This window comes from Haemorhous mexicanus, chromosome 5 (assembly GCF_027477595.1).
Source record: "Haemorhous mexicanus isolate bHaeMex1 chromosome 5, bHaeMex1.pri, whole genome shotgun sequence".
Taxonomy (NCBI): Eukaryota; Metazoa; Chordata; class Aves; order Passeriformes; family Fringillidae; genus Haemorhous; species Haemorhous mexicanus.
Genome location: NC_082345.1, coordinates 60,882,870 through 60,908,556, shown reverse-complemented (window position 1 = coordinate 60,908,556; position 25,687 = coordinate 60,882,870). Strand labels below are relative to the sequence as shown.

The 25,687-nt window shown below is 42.3% G+C and overlaps 1 protein-coding gene across 1 annotated transcript in view; it reads right to left on the bottom strand.

The window, feature by feature from the left end:
• The window catches only part of CELSR1 (cadherin EGF LAG seven-pass G-type receptor 1), a 165,404-nt gene that overhangs the window by 78,532 nt on the left and 61,185 nt on the right, over positions 1 to 25,687 (bottom strand). Inside the window, exon 2 of the mRNA XM_059847299.1 lies at positions 17,825 to 18,463. Within this exon, the coding sequence (XP_059703282.1) occupies positions 17,825 to 18,463 (639 nt within the window). The remainder of the gene's footprint in view (positions 1 to 17,824; positions 18,464 to 25,687) is intronic.

Sequence of the window (25,687 nt, the reverse complement as noted above, 5' to 3'; positions counted from 1 at the left end):
AACCTTTTGTTTTTTAAACTTAAAAACCTTAATTACTCTTTTCTCCAAAAGTGCCTGGAATTATTTAGAAACAGAGCATTTTTGCCTTTTGGAGTAGCCATCTGAGCAAGAGTTCGAAGCAGGCTTTGATCAGGACTGGCAACAGGAGGGACCTTCGTGTCACCCTTGGGTTTGTCACTTCCAAGGGCAGCCACCTCCCCTTGGACACACCACTGTCCCACAGCTCTGCCCTGCAGGAGTTTTGAGGCACAGCCTAAAAACCATCTTCAGAATTTGAACCAAAGCCTGCATGGACTTGAAGGAAGAGCTGGTTGCTGGCTGGAGCCAGAAGGCCCTCAGGGAAGAGCTACTTGAGGAGCAGGAAAGGAAGGAGCTGCATGTGCCAGCCCTTGGGAATGAAAAGCGCCTCTGTGCCTGCTTGCAGCTGAAGGTCGGAGGGCTGGCACGTGCCATCAGAGGGTGGCCTTGCAGTCTGGTAGGAAAAAATAGTACAGAAGGGGGAGAGCTGCTGTGCAGTGAGGGTCTGGAGGGGCTGGAGTGATAAAAGCACAGCCCAAATAGCTGACACACACAGCCTGGGGTCAGTCTGTGAGGCTGGTAATGGCAGCATGGCTCAGCCACTCACGCAGCCTGTGAAACCCTCCTTTGCTCCTCACAGCATTTCCTTGACTAATATAATTTCATTTTTCACACTGGCTTGCATTTTAGGAACCACTGAACAAACTAGTTACACACCACAGCTCTGTGAGATCCAAGCAGGGGATGTGAAGCTCAGCCCCTCCAGCTGCTAAAGCTAAAGCATGCACTCTCAGATAACATGGGCCATGGCTGCCTGTTATCTGCCAGCAGATTCCTGGGCTTTGAAAAAATTCTGCCCTTGCCAGAAAATTATTTACTGTGACATGGCAGTAGCTGAACTTATAGGCTCCCAATTAATATTGATGACTTTTAAAGCTACTAGTCCTGTGGCTTTTCTGCAGCCCTTAATGTAGTGCTTCCTGTTTTTAAAGCCCTTGAGATCAAAATGTCATAGTTGCTTTGGACACTGCATCCTACTCACAAACATCCTATCTTTAATACATACCTATCCTCTTCGGTTCTAGGACTAATGTTACAGAAATGTTAATCATAAAGTTTCTGTTATTAAGTTTATACAAGTGAGGACACCACAATAGCAGGTGCAAAATAACAAGAACAGGCAAATACAAAGGCTGGCTAGATTTGATCTTCCTCTGACCAATTCCAAATAAAATAATGAAAGTTTACCCAGTTAATAAACAATAAATAACAACAAAGTTAATAAACAATTAATAGCAATAAAAAAGTGAAAATAAATAAAAATAAACTGTCTGAAAACCAAGACAATAATCTCACAATTGCAAATGCCTTGTGAGCTGAGCATTGTAGGTTCCAATAAACACACTGGCGTGCATCAATGAGCTGGTCTTTGCAGAAATCTGACTGTGGTTTGGCTAATGAGTTGTTTGAATTTACAACAACTGTGTAAAATGTTTGAAAGCTTGCTGGAAACAAGATGATGGCATCCAAATACATACAGACTTCCTCTTCACATCAGTTAACTGCAGTGTGTTTCACCAATACACTGGTTTAGGGACTAGTCCTCAAATTTTTTTGCTATTATCTGATCGTATTCAACTGAAACAGTACATTAAATATATATTTACAAGAAGCACCAAATTTGCACTGATGTTCTTTTTTCATCAATTTCCCTGGACACATTAATTTTTTACTCACTGTCTGTAATTGTTTGAACTGATTATTTTCTCCTTTCCTCATCCTGCCACTCACTCTAGACACATTAATTTTCTCCATGTTTGTAGTTGCTTTGCCAGAATAAACTGTATGTTGAGAAGCTGATTTAAGCAGCTGACCTAAAATTATTTACTTTAAAGTGGAAAAGAGAATCCACAAGAATTAAGGCAAAAGGAGAAACAACAAGAAATAGAACAACTAAATTCTTCAAACAATTCCTATTGACCGTTTGCCCTAATAAAGAACCAACTCCATTAAAAATGCATTTGCATTTTTTGCACATTATGGGAAATCAATCCTCCTTTTCCTCTAGTAATTAAAGCACTACTAACCTTACATGACAATTGGCACCAAAGCAATCAGTGCACTAAGAAATAAGAAGGTTGTTAAAAACAAATTAGCTGCAGAATCAGCTTGGAAATCTCTGCTGGGACAAGAGATAAAGAGGTTGGGATCCTGTGCTTTAGGGGTGGTTTCACCATAGTTCATTGAGTGGGAGTTACCACAGTCCCCTCCTTTCCCCAAGCATGCTGCAGTTTCCTCCCCCTCCCTTGTGCAGGCATTCATGTAATCCTGCAGCTGACTGATTTGTAAAGCTAAGATGGCAAAACACCATTCATTTCTTTATTGAAGTGTTAGTGATCTTCAGATTAAGTCCCTTCTAGACCTGATGGGATGAATAGCACAGCAAGCACATGGGAAGGAGGCAGGACCACGCACCCAGGAATTCTTAGAAAGGTTTAACTGTTATGGAAATACAGCTTTGAGCCATTTTAGATGGCTCATGTGTGAGTCCAGTGGCTCAATGATTGCCTTAGGAGAACTGGGCTATCATCTCCAGTAGATACCCACCTCTCTCCACTGATTGTACATGGATTTACTGCAGGAAAATTTGCCTAAAACATAGATGCATTTCAATAAAAATTAGCACTGGATTTTGTCCATAAAGGGAAATTCATGACTTGATAAAGGGAAATTCATGGGAAATCCATGTCCATAAAGGGAAATTCAGGGGCTCTGTGGTACATGAGTCTACCCTCAGAACATACTGGGAGGTCAGCTTTACCTCCCAGCAAATTGGCAGCAAATGCCAATTACTAATGAAATGTGACACAAACAGACAAACAAACAAACAAACAAACATCTACTGGGTTTATGAGAGAAGTTAGAGAGCAGCTACCCAGAAACATTAGCCAGCCCATTCTGAATGATGGAGAAACTGGATCAATAGAAGTTAGAAGCCACTGGTGTACTAGTGACAGAGATTACTTAGGGGACAATTAAATTCATTTACCATTTTACATGAGTGACTCAGAAGTGTTATTTAAGCAACAGACATAAAATCTGGGTTCCTTAGAAATCAAGGGCCAAACCCCTACTGCCACTTCAGAGAGGCCATGCAGACTCCATGTTATTGACCCTGATGGTCATGACTTTGTGAGGTTTCTAAATGACACGGCTACTAAACCTTTAAACTTGAAAATATGTTTTGGTCTTTTCTTTTACTCATTTGTTTATGTTTTTAGAACCAGGACTGATCTAGGTTAATTAAAATTATCCCAAATCCTCTTATAGGGAGAAACAGCAGCTTAAGGTCCATTTTAGAGTTTCCCTCCTTTCTTTTGCTTTCTGCTTCCTTTGATGCTTTCTGACTTATAGAGTCATATTATGAGAAACAGGTTAAAGTAAAATAATGCATAAATACCTACAAAGACATACTCCACACATACACACCCAAACTGCAGACTTGCAGTGACAGCTGTCCTGCAGAATTTCAGTTGCTAACCATTCCAGATTTAATATTATGTATTTACAAGAGAGTAACCTGACCTTATAACACTAAGCAAAGTAACAGCAAAAGCATTCCTGTCACACTATGCATATAGCTTGCCAAGCAGTTCTCTGAGGTGATATGTAGAAATGATTCTATAATAAGATACTCTGGAAATCACTTTTTATCTCTGGATCTGCTTTAGGTTCTCTGTGGGCATAAGCACTAAGCTCTGAGCTGGTGGGAAGAAACTGTGCAGATACCACTGCTCTTTTGGATAGAAACACATATCTCTTATACCTCCCCTTTACCATCACACTTCTCCCTTCTCTGTGCTTCCATAAAGTTCCCCCTAGGCATCCCTGATAACTCATAATTCAGATTTTCAGAAATCCTAAGACTCAGCTAAATAAGTGTCCTAAGATTTTTAATAATGAAATTCTTTAAAACAATGAATGTGAGAGGCTTTTAATTTTATTTTATTTGCCTCTGAAGCTGTGTCATCTGCTGGCCCCAAGGTACATGAGAGCTCTTAGTGGTCAAATTCCAGCCCAAACTGTCTGTTCTGAGGGAGCTCCTATTCCTACTCACACCTCAACAGGATGATGCTATTTGAGCCTTCCTAGTTCCTCTTCCCACCAGGGTCCTCAAGGAAAACCTCAGCACCCTGGCTGCTCTGAATTCCTGCAAGCTCTTGGGAGGAGAAGGAGGACCTCCATGAAAATATCCCATGGGCCAAACAGGCAAGGGAGAGGCCAGGACCCCACTCTTCTTGCTGATCCTTCCCCAGTGGAAACCAAGCTAAACTGTGTTTTACAGAAGCTAAAGCAGCAAAAGCAGGTTTCCCTCAAGCTGCTCCAGGCTGTGCCCACTGGTGCAATGCACATCCAGAGCAGCCCCTGCAACAGTGCCTGGCCCTCTGACAGCCCCAAACCAGGCCAGGATCCCAGAGCAGCAGCAGCCTGAGCAAAGATGTTCCATTTTCCCTGGACTCCTCCCCTTCCCCGGTCACAAAACAAAGCAAAACAAAAGACACCCTGCAGAGAAGGATGGATGGATGGATTGATGATTTGGGTTGTTTTGTGTTTTTGCATTTAAATGAGAAGGAGTAATTGGGGGAGGTGGGAGGGAGAAGAAACAATACTGAGGAGGATTAGCGATATTTGGGGCACATCTGTTGGAGAAATGAATTAGTCTGTGGATTCAGAAATTATGAGCATGTTCTCAAGAAGATATATGCTCAATGCTGCATGATCACTGAACCTCATTCTCCTATGCAATTTCCACCAGTGCCAGCAAGAGCACAGACAAAATCCACAACTGAATACCTCTGTTCCCTCCTTTGTGTATTTGTTGAGGATTAAAAATTCCCAGGCATTAAGTTTCCACTCTATCTACACCAGGCAACTCACCTTTCACCTTCCAGCCATGAGGCCAGAACAGTGTGAGCACTAGAAGTGAAACCAAGATTTATCAAGAATACTGTGATTTTTTTTTCCTGACAGCACCATGGTGAGCAAGGAGCCAGATGCCAGATGCCACAGTAAAATATTCCCCATTTAAGAAAACACCCAATTCTGAAGCCCAACTTATGGTTTGGCAAAAAAAAAGAGGTAACCTGTGATTTTCCAGCCCATGGATTGGTGCCAATACCTCCAAAAGAAGCCCCAGAGGGTTGTTTTGCAGAGGTGGGGCACAGGCTCAATGGCAAACTCACTCAGAGACATGTCTGTGTGAATCCTGGGCACTGGGGTCCTGCAGTGGGCCAGTGGGCAGGGTGCACACAACGTGTCTGCTTTCCCCCTGCTGCCTGCTCCCACAGCCCCAGACATAATCACCCCCAGGCTTTTGAGGAAATGCTGAGGAAAAGCACTTTTTTGGAATGCTTTACATGTGGTGGAGGAGAAAAACCCATAGAAACACAGGATGATTTTGGTTGGAAAAGGCCTTTAACATCCAAGCCTTTAGCCTGCCACACTTACTTAACAACAAATTTTGCCCTATGGGGTCCAGTGGGTAATTTCTTAACGTCTTCATCTTTACTCTTGACTGACTTGACAATGGTTGCTAAGCTTTCTAAACTATTGAACCATTTCTTGTAATGTACAGGGCACTTGTAAGGTGTCATCTCCTTCTGCATTTGACCTGTAAGGCTTTAGAAGCTCTAAAGCTTTAGAAACCTTTTAGGTTCTGCCTCTCACAGAGCTAACACAGTACAAATCTACACATGAGAAAAAAGAAATGCACAAAAATTTCCTGTTACGTTGAACCCTGTGGCAGGTTTACATGTAAGACAATTCATCATAATGCAAATTGCAGTGATTTGGTGTAAGATATGGTGATGAAGCAGTGCCTTTCAATAAAAGCCTAAGCTTAATCTCTGGATGTATTATCAAGGGGATAACATTATTATAGATGTCAAAGATAAACCTCTAACTAGATTATGCCATTGTGTCTGCACTTTGCATTATTACTTGGAATAAATCTCTTCCTAAAAATCCCACCTTAAAACTGGTGAAGAAGCTGGAGGTGTAAGAACAAAGCATCCCTTTGCATAACACATTCAGTTACAGAAGAATATCCCTCCTTCCATTTATTTTTAAGAGGCACAATCACCCTCTACCTTTACTATAAATTTATCTGATATTATATTTTGTTTTCTTGGCTCTCTGTGCCCCTTGATTCCTCTCCAGGAGTGTTACTTGAGGAGGGGCACGTGGAGGGAGGCAAAGGCTGGAATAGGCACCATGGCTGGCAGGACAGATTCCCTTTGGGACAACCTTTGCAGGCTGATCCATATTTGCATCCCTGCACGCCTGCAGGCACTCCAGCATGGGAACCACCTGCCAGGCCTAGTTCTCACCTCCTTCCATGGGCAGCAGTGAGGTAGGAGAAGGGGACAGGCTCATTGTGCTTCTGCTCAGATAACAAGAAAGATTATTTCATGCCACGGAGTTGCAATTCTTCCTGGGCACCAAATGCCACTACCAAGACCATTAACTCCACAAGGCTGCTGTTCCACAGGCTGTTTTGGCCTCCCACTGGGCTTTTCAAAATACATTAAACTATTTATGTGACTGAGGAAAGCAAGCAAGGCGTGGTGGCAGGGGCAGGGGTGTGTGTGCAATAACATCTTTTATCAACAGGAACTCAGGAGCTGGAAAACCAGACACACTTTCAGGCACCATCAGGCTTCCTGCTCACTTTCAGCCTGGTTTCCCTAAGCTGCTTTCCACAGAGATCACCAAAGGGTTGGAACTCTCATTTCCTAAATTGGTGGGCAAAAGCAAAACTCTAGCACTTGGTTTTGATCAAGTTAGCATCTCAAAGCACTTCAAAAAGGCAACACATCTGCAAATAACTGCCCTCTGAAAGAAGATGAAAAATGAAGGTTAAAGAATAAGCAGAAACGAAGATCAGTGTCTCCCTTTCAAGGACAAAGATTGCTCTTCCCTTTCGGAGAGTTCAGCCCTTATTTTACTAAGATCCCACTTAATTTTCTCCAAGTAAATGTTACAGACATGATGATTCAGATCACAGGAGACAAAACACAGAAACCATCTCCCCCTGTCTCCAGCAGCCCACTGGGACTGACTGCACAAGCAGCTAACTCTGCATGTCTCCACTAAAGGAGGAATGGTGAGAGCCTGCATTTTGTGTTTTCCATAAAATGAGAAGTTTTCACAGGAAAATCTCACTCTCCCATTTTCTGTGTAATCCAATGCTATGGTAAATATCATGGCAATTTAGAACCAGGCAGGGCCCAATTCAAACCATGTCCCTTCACACCCTAGGTGGTCCCAGAAGCTCTGGTGGAAAGAAGCGTAATGGCCAATTAGTGAGAATAACTGAAGATAAGCCATAAAATATTAATAATGCAACAGAAAACCATGCTTAAAGTCAATCTACCATTTTAAGTGTGTGTTAGGAAGCTAGCAGTTCAGAGCTTTGTATTTTATTTTATATGAGAAGTATCAGCTTAAAAGAAAGGTATACTTAAAAGCACTGTCTAACTGTCTTTACTGTGAATCGTAGTTCAGTGGTTTAGCATCATGGGACAGGTAGAGCTGGCAAAACAATCTGATGCTCATCACATTCTTATTGTTATACATTGAAAGAAAAGTCAAAAAAAACCCAATAAAAAATACCCCTTTGATTGTCAAATTAAAAGGATAAGTTTAAAAACATAATCCCATAATCTTATGTTTTGGTAGCCTTAAAAAAATATTTGGTACACAGCACAGGAACACAAACAGAAAACAAAAAGCAACTTAACCAGGGAAACTGACTTTTTCTTAATGAGTCATGAAAAAGGGATTGTAATGTCACACACATCTTGCACAGAAAATTTCAAAATCCATGTATTTTTAAACCGACAGAACAGATGGAAATTCAAAAGTTACTTTCTTAAAAAGTGTTTTTAAATGAACTCTTAAAAAATTAATCCAGCCAGCTTTCATAGCTTGTACTTAACTCTCCTTACAGCAGTCCAGTGAATTAAAATTCAGCCTTTTTGTTAAATACCATTCAATTATAAAGTAACCTTAAGTGATTACCATCTTATTAGAGTTAATACACTTCATTGTGTCAATTAAAATGGGTTTAATTATTAATATAAGGCATTCATCTTCATATCTTCATCTTTCTTACAATATGCACATCAGTTGTGCTGACCCTTTAAAGCCGGCCTATCTAATTAAAACATGCTTTTAATTATACTATATGAAAATGCTGCATAAAAGGTCTCATAAGCTTCTCTGTGGAGAATTTGAGAAGTAAAGCATGCCCATGTTGAGTTGCAGAAAGGGAGGCTTGAGCGTGCGGCTGCTCGGGAAGGCGCGCTGGGGGCAGCGTACAGTGCGGGGCCAGAACAAAACCCGCCCCAGGAGGAGCAGGGCTGCCATGCAGGCACTGAACCATGATGCTCTAAACAAAAGAGCATTTGCAACAACAATGAAGTTGTGGTTCCCACCACGCTCTGCACAACTGTAATTATCTTGATGTTCAAGGCCAAGTGCCTCAGTCTGGCGCTCAACTGTCGAAACTTTCAGTCATCATAACACAAAGAACAGAGACACAAGAAACTATTTCATGCTTTTTTCCTTCCTAACAGGATATCATCCTGATACCCTCCTCTCTGCACCCAACCATCCTTCCTGCCACTTTCCCATTGTTTATCCACTGATGAAAATAAAAATGTCTACTTTGGGAATTATAAATATCTATACAGAAGTCCAAACTGTTTTTCACAATTCAGTCTTACTGCTTCCCAGTTTTGTTTCCCAGTTTTTTATTTGCAGACAGGAGAAAAGGAGCTCCATTACCTTGATCCTTGGAAGCTAAATCTCTTTTTTGTTTTGGAAGATCTAGAATATTTCACTTCAGATGTCCTGGAATTTTTTTTTGTTTTGTTTTCCCCTCTGATCTGCTGTGAACACTGTGAGGGGATTTTCAGAACATAAGGTATACTGGAAAAAAACACTATCTCATTATGATTTTATCTTCTGCACAAATAACTTATAGGCAAGTTTTGGGGTTTTTCTCCTCGTTTCTCTCCTCCTTTTTTCTTATCTGATTTGTTTTCAATGAGAAAAAAACCACAACCACTTAAGGGGTAGTCTAACATATGGGTTCTTTTGACATTTAACAAGTGTATGTTTGGGTAATGAGAATGCACTTGTGCAGCTTAAAATTTTCTCCAGCTAACCTTTTTGAAATTAAACAATGGGAAAAAATCCCTAAATCTTACATTGCACAACGCTCAATTATTGAAAATACAATTGTAAACTACGGTCACAGAGAAATTTGCTGTAGTTTAATAAACTGTTATTGAAAATATTTTAATGAAAACAAACCTCCATGCCCGTAATTCCTGTCAGACCAAGGATCTGCAATGCATATATATGTTTATAATTATGACAGTGTGTGGGAATTTAGCTACATCAGTGAGGAGGGGTTTTACATGTACCTATAAAATTATAATATCAAATATCTCCACTTTGATGAATTACGCTTCACTTCCCACAGTGAAGTATTTTTTATTTCTGTTTGACCAATGATGATAAGAAAATGTGCTATAACAAAGGTTTTCAAAAAGCCTGGGAGAATTGTGACTCCCATTTAGGTGTGGTAACAGAAATACCATCAATATAAAACCAGGAAAATAATTCAAGAAACTGCTCAAAAATTGACAGAGTAATGTCATACACAATAAAATACAATAAAAGAGATTTCACATGCGCTAGAATAAAGGGAATGCTAAATTTGGACCAGGCTGTTGTTAAGCAGGATGGCAGCAGGAAAGCTGAGGTGCTCACTGTGTATCTCTGTGCCATTGGACACCACTGAGAGCTCATACTCCCAGCACATTTCCTTGCCAAGGGGTGGGAAGCGAGGTCAGGTGCCAGAGGCAGGCAGGTACCCACGCCAGGTCAGCAGCTGGCCTCGCTCACACAAAGCAGGCTGCCTGACAGCAAACAGGAGCTTAGCTGGGCATGGTGTCAGGGTCAAATGTGCTCTTTTCACAACAGCTATTTAATGAAATTCAGCTTGAAAAAAAGAGACTGAAACCAATTCTAGCCATGGTAGAGGGCTTGGACTAGCTGATCTTTAGAGGTCCCTTCCAACCAAAACATCCTGAGGTTACACCTGGCCACCAGGACTAGATACTAAACACCTGCATGTAGAAGAGCTGGGGCAGCACTTGTCCCACAGCTGCAACCCTGTCCCACCACAGTTTGTGCTTGCAGGCCTCTCATGTCAGCAAGCCTTGACTTTGTACTGTACAGCCCACAGCCAAAAACCCACAACCTTCTCTCCATCTTCCATGGTGATCTTGCAGACACCAAGGGCAGTAGGAGCCAGCAAGTGTAAAAATGGAACTGTGAGAATGGAGCCATCCTGAAACAGGTTACTGCCTGAGTTATCTGGTCACTGAATTCTAGCTACATGCTACTTTTACTTTTATTTTTTTCTTTAAATCAAAATCTGGAGAGAAAGTGTAAAATTATCAGTGATAGACTCTTTGGCTGACAAATGAGGGGAGTGGCTAAATGAAGGGAATGAGCAGCCAGCCCCACAGCTGTCTTATGGAGAAGCAAAAGCAGATAAGCCATAATCAGTAAGGAGGATTTCCTAGACACAGAACTGTTTGGAAGAGCTGAATTCATAAGTATATTGGAGATTAATTACTAAGGTAGCTCCTGAAACCAGAGCTAAGTGATTACATTGGTGTGTGATCTGCTACTTGCTTCCACAAAGCACCCATCGTGCCTCCACTGCAGGAACATGAGTCCTGTCAAATAATTAGAAAACTAATTAAAAGGAACAAACACAACATGAGGTCTGTAGCTAGGTTTCCACATGACAGCAAAGGACTTTGATCAGTGCAAATATTTCCATGGGCAAGGAAGATAAGACACAAGGCTCCATATGAGGCACCTGAGCCCCCAGCACTTGCAGCAGGTCAGACCATCCCACATGCATCACCTTGGGGTGAGGGCAAGGAGGGTTTGGACATGACTGAGGAAATGTGGAACTTTAAACAGTAGCTAGTTCATGCACATCAGGAGGAGGGTAATGCGATAAAACTCTTTGCCTGGGTTTAAGAAAAAGCAAGCAGATTGCTGTGAAGGCTGCAGGCCATGTACAGCATGTGAGAACTAAACTGTCAACAAATACACCCCAGTAATCCAATTAGCAAAGGCTCTTTGCATCCTGACAAGTGAGCATAGGTTGAAGATTAGATGAAGGACATACCCTCCAGATAAAAACCCACCTAGAGAAATGGTAGACCTCTTCAGGAAGTCCTGAGAATCTGATATAAACTCCAGATTTGCAACATTCATCTCCTGTGACTTGGTGATAGACATGGATGGGAATATAATCCACAGAAACATGACAATAATAGAATTCAGAATTTGACTGAATTTTTTTACTGTTTTTATTGTTTCACTCATCTTCTGGAAGAAGCAGTCATGCAGTTGTGATATCTGGGCCACAGCCCCAGTGCAGCATCACTTGGATCCAGCTGTAAGGCTGTGGTGTGCTGGCCCCATCCCTGCATGCATGAACAGCAAACCTTGCCACAAAAAGAAGCAAGGACCTGTTTTAACATGCACAGCAAATCTCAGAGTTAAACACACCAGGTGAGTGGGCACACAGACTTCTGCTGAGAATCTGTGTCAGGAAAGAAATGCCTTTCACAGGGTCCCCCCAGGTTTCCAGCCATGGACAGCCCAGGAATGGCCCTTCCTCAGCTACTCTTGACTTGCTTTTGATGCAGCCCAGGACACAACTGGCTTTCTGGGCTGTAAGAGCACATTGCCAGCTCATGTCCAGCCTCACAACCACTAGCACCTCTGAGTCCTTCCTGGCAGGGCTGCTCTCCATCTGTTTATGCCCCAGACTGTGTTGGTACCAGGGGTGCTCCAACCCAGGTGCAGGACCTTGCTTTTGGTCTTCTTAAACCTCATGAGATTCTCATGGCAACACCATGCCTTTCTTGAGCTTGTCCAGGTCCCTCTGGATGGCATCCCATCCTTCAGGTGTGTGATTGCACCACTCAGCTTGGTGTCATCTGAGAAATCTGCAGATTTCTCAGGGGGTGCTCGATCCCTATGTCTATGTCATTGATGAAGATAATAAATAACAATAATGATAGCCTGTTCCAGCTTTTACACCAGTCATGCTCTCAAAAGTGTTTGGAGGATTTAAGCTCTGCTTCTGGACCATCCACCTCCCTGCTTGTGGGGTCCTTGCAAGCTAGCCAAGTGCTGTAAGCACCGGGGGCTTGGAAGGGGCTGGGAGGAAACAGAGGCAGCTGGCTGTACACAACTGCTGCCAGTGTGGGGGCACAGCTTGCCATGTCCACACCAACTGAGATAACTGCTTACAGGCAGAAAAGGGCTGATGAAACAGAGAGAGTTGAAGATGGATGGAAAAGACTGTGCTGGGACATCAGCCAAGGAGTACTAATTGTAAGGATGGATCTTACAAGCAATTATTTATCTTTCCATCAGATGTGAAAAAGCTGCAGAGAGTCAGGTCCACAGCAATCAAAGGAAGTGGTGATGCTGTTATGCAGACCTAGTTTCACTACAAGCATCAGAATAATGGCATGGCATAGCACTGCTGAAAAAGAAAAAAATAGAAAAATGTCTAAACCTTCAACACTGTCCAGACCTTCACTGGCATGCAATCACCCACCAGCTTTTTCACAGTATTGCCACACAGAAACTGCAAGGTAAGGCAACCAGATATTCCACTCAAGGCACTGAGAAACAATGAAAGTTAGTCAGCACTCTTCTTCAATTCTTCCTGCATCCAAAATCAACAGAAAAACTTCATAAAAACCCATTAATAGTTCAAATTCTGGAAATACTGCAAATCATCCAGCACTCTGATAACTGTAATTGTATTTAAACTCTTAAAATCAACTATATGTTTTTTAGAGTATTAGACCTTGCCTAGGTTTTTATCTCTTTAGTATGCAAAACCATGTGGAGTCCAGTAGCATAACTCTGACTAAAACTCTGGACATAACTCTGTCCAGTAACATTGCCTAGACTAAAAGATACTGTTAAGGCAGCAATGATACAAAACATTTCAGTATCTTTGTTGTTTCCCTTAATATTTGAATGAAGAATCAGAGAGATGATCAATGAAGCTGTCACATGGCAAGGACAATGTCCCTATGTTCATGGCAGTGTCTGTGAATGACAGAATTTCTTGTTTGGTGTTTTGTATTAAAGAAAAACTTGGTCACAGCTGCTTGAAAATGTTGTCAAAGCCCTACAGGCCGGTAAGGATAACCCTTGTTCATACTTGCTGTCACAAAACCACAGCCTTCACTAAGCTAAACAAGGAGTTAAAGATGCAGTGAGGAAGGAATCAAATTTAGATTTGCTGTAGAGGATTTGGCTGTTACACACCTGTGATCCCAACAAGCTGCAGAAGTGCAACCGAGGGTGGAATTTCAGACCTTCTTGCACAAGATAAAACACTCATTATGACTACTGTGGCTGCCAGATTTCTCTACCTCAAAGCTGAAATTCCCTGAAATAAATCTCTCTGCCCTGAAAAAGGAGAATTTGGTATCAGAGTGAGCTGAGAAATTACTATCTGAAGAATGGATATAAGTAAAGATTAAGCAGAAGATATCCTCACATTTACTTTTATGTTCTATGTTTGCAAGAGCCAAACACTGAGAACTTACTAAGCAATATGATTAGGAACTTCTGGCAGGATGCTGAGAAACCAGCTATAATTACCTTCTCATGACACAAAGTTTGAATTCACAGCAGGCACATTAGATGTAATGATTCCTCATGTCAATATGGTATCACAAATACAAATTAGGAGGGAAAAAAGTGTAACATGCAGAAGATCTCTAGTTGCTGTATTTGATTACTAGAAGATTTACAACCATGTAAGATTTCTCCTCTCTCTGAAGTGAAATCCAAGGAGAGATGCAAAGGATATGGGGAACTCTCTGATGATCTTTTCCCCCTACAAACTGCTCCTTGCTGAGGTTGCATAGCAAAGGAGGCAGAGAGAATGTGATAATGCTAAGGAGAACTGTGGGAACATTGAATCTCCTCTTTATTTCAGGAGTTGGTGGGGTTTCTTTTCCATTAGAGCACTTTTGTTCTGTGTTGATTAAATTTTGCTTTTTGGGAACATGACCATAGAGAGCAGTCTTGGTGGCTGTTGAGCAGGAGGACCATGAGAACAGCTCTGGAGGAAGCACCACTCATGGCAGGGCAGGAACAGTGGGAATTCACACCCCAAAAGGTGCTGATTTATGGCCACAGTGGTGTGCTCTGTAGGAGGCACCAGGATGGAGCTGGAAGTACAGCTCATGCAGGAACTGCTGTGGCATCCATGCCCCCAAAACAGTGTCCATGACATGATCCATTTGCACTTCAGGAGTTGCTCCCTGGGGAGTACAGACAATTCCACCTATGTCTAAGCCTTCACCTAAAGCTCATCTCAGCTGCTTCTGCAGCGCTCAAAGATACATGAAATAAAGCTGGCAAAATTATACAGGCTTTATATGGTGTTCAATAAATTTGTTTGCTTAACTAAAATTACATCCTTTAACCTTTAGTCATGCACACAGCTCTCTGCCACCAATGGCATAAATATTAGTGCGCACATTGCTCACTTCCCTACATTGATTCATACAAAAAGAAGTTAAAGAGGTTGTAAGTTTGGAAGAAAAAAAGAATTAAAAATATATGCACTTCCTCACTCACATCCTTACATCACAGGAAGTGAAGTTCATTCCAAATCACCCCAGCCTGGGCAGTAATCAGGTTTCAGAAATACCTTGTGGAAGCTCAGTTTACCTTTGTGCCCGTAACAGAAGACTCCCGAAGACAGAGAAACTTTCATCATGTATAAATGACTAACAATTACATGGAACCAAATGGAGGGCTTCAAAGCAGGGTGGAAAAATGGAGGGAAATTCCATCCTATTAAGATAGAACATAATTGTCTTGTACAGGAAATAAACACTATATTTTTAGCAGGTGACTAGTCAGATAGAATCAGTACAGGGTTATGATTGTGTAGTGATTTCTCATCAAATTGCAGCCTATCTCCCCAGAGAGATGACAGATCTTAGATTTTCTTATAATTATTTTTCTGTGTAGGCTCTTAATTGGGAGATGGAAACATGAGAACTCCCAAAGCAGGCTGTATTTCATGGACTATAACCATTCATATTTCATCTTTTAATTCTAAGATTTGTAGGTGCCTCATACTGATATGTTACTACCCCAAGTTAGTACCATGATAAAATTTCAGTAATACCAGTATCTTCCAACTTTCAGACCTGGCAACTCCCTGCTCATTCCAAGTTATGGCCACTGCATTCCATGAGCCAACACACACTGCTGCTATTGAAACCAACCTGTGCTATTTACATACCAAATAGATAGAAAATCTGGAATGCTGTAAACAATAAATTCACATCCAAGCTGAAAACACAATATTATGCTTAATAGTAATAAACTGAACTTTCAAATGGATATGAATATATTTAAAGAATTATTAAAGTCATAGGTAAAATAACAATACTTCAAGGAGATTGGGACAAAATTCAATAATGCATCTTCATGAAATATTTCTGGTAATAGATTTCTTGTTGATAACATTTTCAACCTTGCTTTGTCAAGGGGATGACAATCAAGGAACTAATGGCCACCTTATGTGGGTAAATGTTTGGGTTTGATGAACAAAACATTGTTATGGAACCTAAAAGCATCAAAGCAACTTCAACCAACCCCAGAACAGATACTAAATTTTTACTGCATTCATCCAGTGATAGACCAGAAATATTCTACAATATTTGCACCGATTTTTGGGATAAAGTATTCCAGAGCCCTCTTTATCATGGCTGGAAGTGTTTTTTCCTGGCCAATCTGAATGTGATCAAACTGTCCTTCCAAAGAAAAATGTGTTTCACTCAAGTGTAGTTAACTCTGAAACCTAAAGACAGCAAAGCTATAAGCAGTGCTCCCTCCTTAACTTCTGACCTCTTTGATATCTTGACAGCAGGACACTTAATTTTTAACTCAACAACAATGCACTGAAAATAGACTTACAGATCAAATCTTTCTTTGTGTATGAATAACATGGTGCTTCTCTTCTAAACATGTGCTGTTTGTTCTGACTAGAGCATTAAGTATTAAACACGTTCATCAATTATTAATATAAGCTTATTATCTTTCATTCTAAAAGTGTATTTAGCCTTTTTTCTGAAGATTTCTAGCAAGAGATTCTAAAAGTGTGATGGAATCCATGTCATTCCAAAACTAAGACATGGATGTATTAACTTCATTTTTATGCATATCTTTGGTTAATGAATCTTGCTACTTCCTATTTACAGTACAATAGTATACAAACATTTTAAATGAAATCTGCTGATCATAAAATCTATTTTGTGATGCCCACTTCTGTGTGTATTGTCTATTTATGGATAATGGACTTTAAAATGTATTTCACTGTGGAACTTGTTCGTGAGAAGCTTGACATGAAAGTAACTCCTCAACAAACACCAAATATCCCAACCATCTCACAGTTCTATTCAGGGTTTCTCTCATCAGGCAAAAAATTTGTCCCCATCTTCTTAGAAAAGTCCTGCTGTCCCAAGCCCTGCATAAATTTGAGGGAGCATCTCCTGTCCCCCATGCAGGGAAAAGCCCAGCTCCTTTGCTGCCATGTCTCTGCTCGCTAGCTCCTGGCTCCTTCCACAGTCACATTTTTGATGACAGCCCAGAGGCAAAAGCCAGAGACTGTGAAGGAAAAGCCTTCCACCTGGAGGGCTGGATCCCCATCAATGAGATTTTTTTTACATCAGAATTTAAATAATTTATGGTTTCAATTTTTTATAACTCAGCAGTGAGAGGCAGTGTTGGGAACCACCCCCCTCTGCTCCACCCCTTGTTTGCAGGGGTCACAGCAGACATTGCTGAGCTGTCGGTGTGAATTACAGCTGGCAGCACGTCAGTGCAGAATGCTTAAAAGCGTGTGCAATTTCAAATACATAAATAATCTCACTGACTTTACCGAAGCACCAGAAAACATTCACCTAATGCTCTTTTGTAACTTCTCAGGAGTATTTGAGAAGCAGCACTTTGATCTTTATTAGCTGTCAAGTCCATGATGAGGCAAAGTACGTTCCTCAGCGGGCTGTGGAGACAGGCCTGGGAGCAGCTACGAGCTTCTGGAGTTTTATCTGAACATTTACACACCAGAGCTGAGTTACAGTATTTCCCCTAAGTGTGGATTACTGCAGCTTTTTGGGAACAAGAACAATGCTAATGCTTTGTGCTGGCTGCTGACCAAGGGCTGAGGAGCTCCTACGGAGGCTGTGCACCCACACTCTGCCCCAGTATGCGAAGGGGCCTGCAATGGCTTTACGTGCAATCCCATGAACCAGGAGATGTGTCCCACCTTTTTCCTTCCAGACAGAAGAAATGTGTCTGCATAAAGCATTTTGAGCAGAAATTCACACAGTGCAAATCTCTTCAGCAGCTGACAGTCCCCGTGCATGACCTGGAGCAAGGCAGGGCTCCTACCACCGTGCACACACAGAGCTACGGGACTTACCCGCCCTAAGTGACACTCACAAACCTTCTCCTGACTAGAAGGCAGCGCCAGGAGTTCTCCCCCTTTTGACTACGAATGCCAGCAATTTCAGCTTGCCACAGAGCTGGCCTGGCCGCTGGTCTAACCTATAAATCACGGGCCAAAGATAAGATAGACACATACCGGTGTAGTCCTCGTAGCACTCACAAGTGTAGCCGCCCTCGCGGCTCCGGCAGAGCCCGTTGCTCCCGCAGGGGTTGGAGTAGCACAGGTCGATTTCCGTCTCGCAGTAGTCCCCGGTGAAGCCCGGGGGGCAGCGGCACCGCAGCCCGTTGATGGGGTGGATGGGGCGGAACAGGACCGTGTTGGAGCTGATGAAGGGCGCCGAGCTGTCGAACTTCAGCACAGAGACACACTTCATGTAGTTCTCGCAGGGCTCACGCAAGCAGATGTTGTCGTCGAAAGGCAGCACCCTCTGTGTGGAAATGGTGGTCAGCAGCGTCCTGTTGAGGTAGATCTGCTCCTGCAGGTCCTCAGAGGGGAAGAACTTGTTTCGAATGCCACCAGGGAGCAAGGCTGAGAAGGTCACGTTCAGGATATTGGAGCTGACGTCCGTGTCGTTTTGGATGTTGAAAACAAAGATGCCGTCCTTGGCGGTGGAGAGCACAGTTGCCACCCCCTCCACAAAGAGGGACAGGAGGGGAGAAAGGAACCTCTCCTGGGACATGTTCTCCAGCCGCACTGTGATGCTGTTGGTGAGCATGTCGTCCGTGATGATGGTGACACGCAGGGTGCAGACTGCAGTGACACTGTGAACACCATCTGAGGGGAAGGGAGAGAAATTACAGCAATGTCAGAGAGCAGGCTTCAATCTACAGACAGGGAAGCTCCCACAGTCTCCTGAAAATGAATCAGACCTGCAAGGCACTCAGTTCTGGGCACCAGGATGAGAGAGGGAAATGTATTCACCTCCTGAAGTTATTACCATTGTCTTTTCTCAGGAAAACAAAATAAAATTTCTTAAAAATTGTAACTCAAAGGACCCAAGACATCTCAAAGAGGCAAGAACACCTGGAGAAGATGCCAGGCAAATAACTAGCAAGGGTTAGCGTGGAAACAGTCTGAGGGCCCTATGATGGCCAAGGGAAACCAAGAGGAAGGTGACTCTCATGACAGCCACCTCTAGTCTGCAACTGGTGCTGGGAGGCTGCTGCTTTTCACAGCACAATACCAAAATTATCTTCTTCAGGTGTGGTCTCAGACTTAAGGAGCCAGAACTCTGCACAGACAGAGAATTGTGACCAGGGCTTCAGGTAAGTCATTTAAGGAAACAAGTCTTCACATTTGAGTGCCAGAACTTCTTCATTTCTCACATGTAACTTCTCAAAAATATTTTATGAATATTAGAAAAAAATTAAAATAAAATATGCCTGTAGTGAAAATCAGACATTTAAAAACTCTTCTATTTTATCCTTCCTTTAAGGCATTTCTGATATTGCTGTGCCTATTCTGCAATAAAACCTATAATTATAAAAATACAGCACTAATACCTGACACTGGACTGAGAGTTGCCACTGTAAAATTTCAGCACACCCTGAGGCTTACAGCAGCACTGTGAATGTACAAATTCTAGATTATTCTGACATTATGGAAAATAATTATGACATAGTGAGTGCTAAATTTAATCTAACTTCAATGCATGTGTGGAATGGGAAGTTGCATCATCACTGAAATCTAATCACTTACTTTAAATGTGTCTCCTTGCTAACATTAGGGACTCATTAAAATACAGATTGCATTTCAGAAAATATGGTTAGCATTAGAGCAGCACCTTGAAATCCCAGATGAGATCAAGAGTGGCTTCCGGTAGGAAATGCTCCTTCTGAAAGATGCTATAGAGTAAACAACCTTAAATGGGCAGGAGTTCATCTCATGAGAGAGATGAACTGGTTTGAGTGGCCAATATGAGCCCCAGAGTGGGGTTAAGAACTGAGCCCAGTTTCCTTAGGCCGCAGCTCAGTGTCACAGCCTTGCTCTGAAGTATCCCAGTGATAATAATAACAAGTAACCTGCCATTAAGCCTGATTTCAATTAAACCACAAGGTACGTGCAGAAATGGATTTTGAATCACATCAATGTAAATTGCATCAGGAACTGTGTTTAAATCTATCAGTGTGAGACCAAAAGTCTATGCTAAATGTCATTTTGCTAAGGTTTGTTATCTCAAAGTGTAACTTTATGACCTATTATGGTCACACAGAAATAGAACAGAAAAAATCAGAATTATTTCTTTCTTACTCACTGTCATCACTCCATCTCAAGTGCGGTTTTGTTTTAAAAACAAATGTATTCTTGGAAGACTTTTCCTCCAGTTTTATAGCAGCAATATAGTAAATCACAGCAGCATAATTAACAAAATAGCTTTTGAGTCCCTCCTCCTATCAGGTTGTCTGTAAAAGCTCAGCTGTTAACTTCTTCCCCACTGAAGCAGCTTTTATACAAATAGAAAAATCTCTTCTGTGTGCTGCTTTAACTTCTGCCTGGCTAAAACAAGTCAACCAGGAGGGGACACTGTCTGGAGTGATCTGTTTGACTTCTCCCAGGTAACAAGTGACAAGACAAGAGGAAATGGCCCCACTTTGCTCCAGAGGTGGCTTAGATTAAGTATGAGGAAGAATTTCTCCACCAAAAGGGTGCTCAGGCATTGGAACAGGCAGCCCAGGGAAGCGGTGGAGTCACCATTCCTGGAGGTGTTTAAAAGATGTGGGGATGTGGCCTTTAGGGATGTGCTTAAATGGTGGGCTTGGCAAGACTGGGTTAATGGTTGAGCTCAATGATCTTAAAGGCCCTTTCCAAAAAAACCCAGTTCTACGATTCTATGTGCCCATCACAGAAGCTCACATACCAGCTTTCATGTTCTCCCAGGTTTGCAAAAATCTTTATCTTCTCTTCCTCAGACTCATTCTAGAAATCTGCAGTAACAGCTTCCATCAAGACCCAAAGCAACATTTACCAATCATTGGTAGCCAAAATCCTCATAGCAAACTCCTCCTCCTACATGGTCTGTGGATTTCTGGCCAACAGACAACACAGGCTTACCAGTATTTTCATAACTGACATCCTCAGACCAGTTTACCCAGGTCTATCATTTGCACAGCTCATTCCCCTGAAAGGCCAGAACAAACTATTAGCTTTTTTTTCCCTAAAGCAATTGACATTTGCCTGTTTGTCCCATAGGGTGCCTGAACTATTTTCCTATTTGTTGCACAATATGCTACAGAAGTTCTCTCATACCAGCCAGAATGCTGGACAATGGGTCCTTTTTTTAAGAAAACACTATGATCTATAGCCCGTGGTATGTATAGTAAGAAGACAAAATACGATCCACTGTCTGACAATGCAGCAGAGTCTACAAACTGTCATAATCAATATCAACTGTCACAATATGCAAGAGCTTCCCAGCATTCACAACAGCTATTCTGACACAGTTAATAAATCACTGGAAAAAAGCCTGGTGTCAGATACCACACAGCCTCCTTGTTTCATGGGCAGCACAAAAGAAAACTGGGCACAGACATATAGCTGCAAAATGAAGTTGTGTTTTAAAAGCCAGCTCAGCTTTGTGCAACCCTGTTGCAGAGCATTAAAATAAAAAGAGAGTAAAAAAGGAGCAGAGCATGTGTTCTATAGGCAACAAAAGAATGGCACAGCCATAGAACTGGCTGGACAAGTGCCTCTTTCATATCTCAGTTAGGCTGAGAGCAGCATCACAGGATCTGATCAGCTATTCATTCAGAAACTCAAGGAAAGTTGAAACAATCTGTGGTTTTATGAGACCAAATTAGTATCTATTCTACTTTCAACAGACAACATTAGCTTTGAGTTTGGGAACAACTGCAATAAAGAAAGTGGAATTTTTTTGGTCTTATTTGGGAAATGGTTTAAGCCCTAAATACCCAGTAACATATGTGTTTTGAGATTTACAATTGAAATACTCCATGAATGTTTAAAAGGCTTCCTGCCAGGAATGCCAGGGAATTATCATTAGGAAGTACTATTTTGTGGAGTGGCCTCTCTTCATGGCCTTCAGTGTTTGAGATGCCCACCACCATATGCAGCTACCAATCTGCTAAAAAGGCTCAAACCATCTGAGCTTCCAAAGCTCTTATGATACAGCTACAAGAAGTCCCTTTCCTGTTTATGGCAGGTGCAAGATGGTTTCAGTCAGGGGTGTAAAACAACCTTCAAGTTGCTACAGTGGAAAATTCTGGCTGCACTTTACTCTTTGGAGCAGATCTTGGAACAGATGAGTGCACACACATTCCCCAGGCTTAGCTGTCACCAGTTCTCACAGCCAGCATGTGGGGGCTTCAGCAAACCTGCTGGATGCAGGAGCCTTCCTGAAGGAGCCCTAAACACTCAGATCATGCTGGCAGGCAGGATGTGCAGGCATCCTGCTAAGAGTGATTTGAGCAGACAGCCTGGATCTTAGCAGCCAAGCCACCCAGATAGCCTGAGGAAAGGCAAACACAGTGTTTCTTTGGTCCAAAGAAAGAAAAAGGATTCAACCAACCCCTTGTTGGCTTGGCTCCTAAATCCCTGTACCAATGGCTTTTGTCACTTTGTCCTCAAGTTTCTCTTCCATAAAATAGGGATAATAGCATTTAACATGTACACTGTGAAGCAGTGGGTACAGATGATGAAATGCTGAGACACTGGGGTAATAAAAGCAACACAAATGTCCTTAAGAAATCATTAAAAGGTTCTTTTATGAGTTGTTGCAGCCAAGTTTATAGAAAACAAGGTGGAAAGATTAAAAAAGACTCTTACTGTCTCACAGACTCGTGAATGAACAAAGAGAATTCTGGACAGCCTGGTGGCTACACCAGAAGTGTGTTCATTACAAATGTGGTCCCTGCACACTCAAGTTTTATTCTGGCAATATTATTCTTTGTATAATTTCCACACAAGTGCTCTCTACAAGGTGGAAATCAAAGCAGACTATTGTTTTTTGAATCATTGTCATTGTCATTGCTGAAGAGGAGACTTAAAACTAGAATTACTCATCTTAATCCTTCATCAAACTAATGAAAACATCTAATAGCAAACACATACCCTGATGCATTACAAAGAAAAGAGAAGACAAGAAAGGCTGATGAAAGCTTGAGGCTCTCTAAAACACATTAACAACCAGAAAACTGACTAAATAGGCATTGTTTCATTATTACCTTTACTTTACAACAAACCTTATCAAATCTGATACTTTAATCTCAGCTTTCTATCTTCTGGCAGTCCATAAACCAAAGAATTTTATTATCTAGAAATGTAAACACAGCAAAGCTTAACTGAAATGCACATTTGGCAATGGTAGCACCTGGCCAGAAAGGTTCTTTTGTTTCTTTTTTAAGATTGCAGAAATAAAATAACACTATTTTTAGCTTATTACATACAAAGGTCTTAGTATCAATTTTGAAAGCTGCATACTTTATACTTTAGCATCAGAGCTTTCTTTCACAGATATACTGACCCAAACCCATTCTAATTTTGCTTTATAACACATCTGGAAATAGCAGATGCCAGTTTTTACAACAGCCCTGCAAAATCCTTGGCCAGCAATCCCCAGATTCAAATAACCTCTTGCTCTTCCCAAATCATAAGAAGCAGCTGTGGCCATGGGTAGCAGCCACTGCTTGGTAACAGGCCTTGGAATGATCAAAGCTGCATCCCCACTGCTTCCAGCCATGTCTTTGCATACAGGAGTTAATACACACCAGCCCAGCACTCGACCTGGAATTACTGAGGAGGATGCTGTGCTCTTAGTGTCCTCTCCACTGCTTGGGTGGCAGCAGCACACCAGTAGCACCAGGTCACAGAAATGAATACTGCAGGCAATGCTTGCCTGTCTGAGCAGGGCTGGCACCCAAACCACACTTCCCACTGAGCAAACAGCAGTAAAAAATCAACATGTGCCAATAAAAGTGAGACAGAGTGCACAGTCCTGCCCTGAGCTTTAGTTTGCCTCAGAGAATCTGCCACCATTGCAGGACTGACTCCTTTCCTTGGATTGTGCTTCCACCACCATGGGAGGAGATTTAAAATGCATAAAATATCAGTGTGCTAATATTGTCCCTTCCAAACCATTGCTGTAGGCATTACAAAGCCTCACATCCACGAGCAGAAATAAGAACTCTATGAACACCCATAAGATAAACTCCTTAAAATATCTGCTGTGTTACAGAAAGTTCAAGAGCTCATAATGCAAAGAAAATATCCTGAAAGAAAATAAACTGCACAGAAAATGGCAGGTGGAAACCTAGCACAATTCCTTGCTGAAACACCAGGAAGACACGACCAGAAAGGAAAAGGAAAATAGGCAAAATTGTGAATTTAAAGATCCCCCATCTCAGGGTTTTCCCAGTTAGCCCCACTGAGGAAGTGTTTCAGGTTAGAAAGTGTGTGTGACCTCAGTTTCAGTGTCCCCTCAGGGCACCCTGGAAAAGAAACAGGTGATGGTTTTGGTCTTAGCTTTCCAAAGGACAAGCACAATGTCCAGCGGCAAATATCCTCTCTGTGTCCCTAAAGAGTCTCTGTTTTGTAGCTGGAACAGCTCAAAGTGCAAAGGCCTCTTTTGCTAGAGAAGTGACCTTAAATGGTACAGTAACAGAAAAGTAGCATCCATGAGAAATACACTCCAGCACTTGCTGTAAAAAACATATATTGTGTATAATTTCCTATTATTTCTTAGAGAGGCACTAATGAATTCTGTCAAAGCCTCCCTTTCCTAGGAATCAGGAACATTGCTGATGAGCAATTCTGTCAGTACAGCAAGTTGGGTGCAGCTACACAGAGACTGTCCTTGGCCACATGAAGCTTATGTTATTGATTTTGTCCCTTTGTTTCAGGCTGCCAGTCAGCTCCCTGCATTTAGGAGCACTGACTGCCAACACAAGTTGTGGGCTTTGGAAACAATATATAAAAATAACTATCTATATTCACACAATGCCAAAGGTTCATGATGGAACTGCTGCTGTGAGGAATGTCAAAGTCCAGGTCTGCTCCCAAGCCCATTACACCAACAGGAAGATACCCGTGGACTTCAGTGGGCTTGACTCCCTGCCAAAATTTGGCCTAGAGCCTAATTCCCAGAGTCATTGCCAGGGCACTCACACAGAGCTTCACTCCTGACTCTGCAGCCCAGACAAGAACAGTCTGCCCAGGAAATGGTGCAGGGTTGAAAAATCAAAACAGCAAGAGCAGAATGCAAAACATGAGGGATGAGCAGGGCAAGCATGTGGACACTAGAAACATGCCCCATGGACAGCACCTCCTGAGTTGTAAAGGTGGAAAAGGCTTTCCTATAATCAGGTGTCTGAATCAGTACCTCAAGATCTCTCATTTTCCAGGAAGGATGAGCAGCTGCAGCCACCCTTCAGCAGATGCTCTGTTCTGAAAACATTGGCCAATGTTGCCCAGTATCATCTGGAGGAAAGAAGGTTTGGAGCACTCACAGGAAGAGGGAAGACAAAGATGTGCCATGGGGGTATTTTAGATTTCAGGGGGAGGTGAAACAGGAGGCAGCTGAGGTACATGGTGTATGCAAGTACCTTGGCAGGTCCTGACTGAGCTGCAAGAGAGGGGAAAGTCCTGGGTGAGACATGTCTTTAGGGGAAAAGAAGGTGTCTGGGATTAACTACAGCAAGACTGGCAGACTGATGGAAGACAAGCAATAGTCCACACTGGCAGAGAGAGTGCCAATGTGTGACTGTGCCAGTGACCAGCTGTCCTTAAACCAGCATTATCCACATTACCTCCAGCACCTTCCTGCAGCCACTGCAGCAACTCAGAGCACCCCAGGGCTCTGTCCCAGGCCACCCAGACCACGGGGTATGCATCTGGGTCATGGCTATGCCAGGCTGTGCCCTGCCACAGGACTGCCCATAGCAGCATCAGCCACACCCCCACTTGTGAAATGATGTCAGGGTCATTGCAAGCAACAGATCCCAACAAGGGTGTTCAGACACTTCCAGGCAAAGCCACCTCTTCTGC